The sequence below is a fragment of the Fulmarus glacialis genome, unplaced genomic scaffold, assembly GCF_000690835.1.
Source record: "Fulmarus glacialis isolate BGI_N327 unplaced genomic scaffold, ASM69083v1 scaffold18059, whole genome shotgun sequence".
Taxonomy (NCBI): domain Eukaryota; kingdom Metazoa; phylum Chordata; class Aves; order Procellariiformes; family Procellariidae; genus Fulmarus; species Fulmarus glacialis.
In genome coordinates this window covers 1-706 of record NW_009232792.1, presented here as the reverse complement: position 1 = coordinate 706, position 706 = coordinate 1, and the positions used below count along the sequence as shown (strand labels likewise).

General features: G+C 54.5%; 1 protein-coding gene across 1 annotated transcript; it reads right to left on the bottom strand.

Annotated features, from left to right (window-relative positions):
• Positions 1-303: 303 nt before the first annotated feature.
• LOC104082098 (histone H4-like) lies at positions 304-605 on the bottom strand. The gene is given in 2 exon segments (XM_009585078.1): positions 304-536; positions 539-605. Coding segments are annotated over 2 exon segments (300 nt in total).
• Positions 606-706: the final 101 nt, after the last annotated feature.

Below are 706 nucleotides of genomic sequence, written 5' to 3'. Positions count from 1 at the left end.
ATATGTAATAAAAGCTGTACTGAGTTTACACTCACCGAGATTATTTAAAGCATCTGATCTCAGTATACGGGGTGTTTTCCAGTACTCGTTTTTTTCAGAACGTTTAGAGAGATTATACTTTGTAGCAGCTTTTAAACTCTAAAACTGTTACTGCCTCAAAGGTGCTTCAATGTAACATGTATTTAAAACTTTTTAAATTCAGTAATAAAATTCAGTAATAAACAGCTCTAGTTGTGAAATTTGTGGGTGGCTCTGAAAAGAGCCTTTGTGTTCTAAAAGCGTAACTTATCCCAGGAATCGAGCTTAGCCGCCGAAGCCGTAGAGGGTGCGTCCCTGGCGCTTGAGGGCGTAGACCACGTCCATGGCCGTCACCGTCTTCCTCTTGGCGTGCTCGGTGTAGGTGACGGCGTCGCGGATCACGTTCTCCAAAAACACCTTCAGCACGCCGCGCGTCTCCTCGTAGATCAGCCCCGAGATGCGCTTCACGCCGCCGCGCCGAGCCAGGCGGCGGATGGCCGGCTTGGTGATGCCCTGCGCACCCCCTGGCGGTGGCGCTTGCCGCCCCCGTTGCGGAGCCCCTTCCCGCCCTTGCCTCTGCCAGACATGGTACCACTGTCCGCAGCCTCGCACTGCACGGCGCCAGCGCCGCGGAGCCGCGGTATATTCCCCGGGAGCCGACCTGGTTGAGGACTGCGGCGGGAGGCGG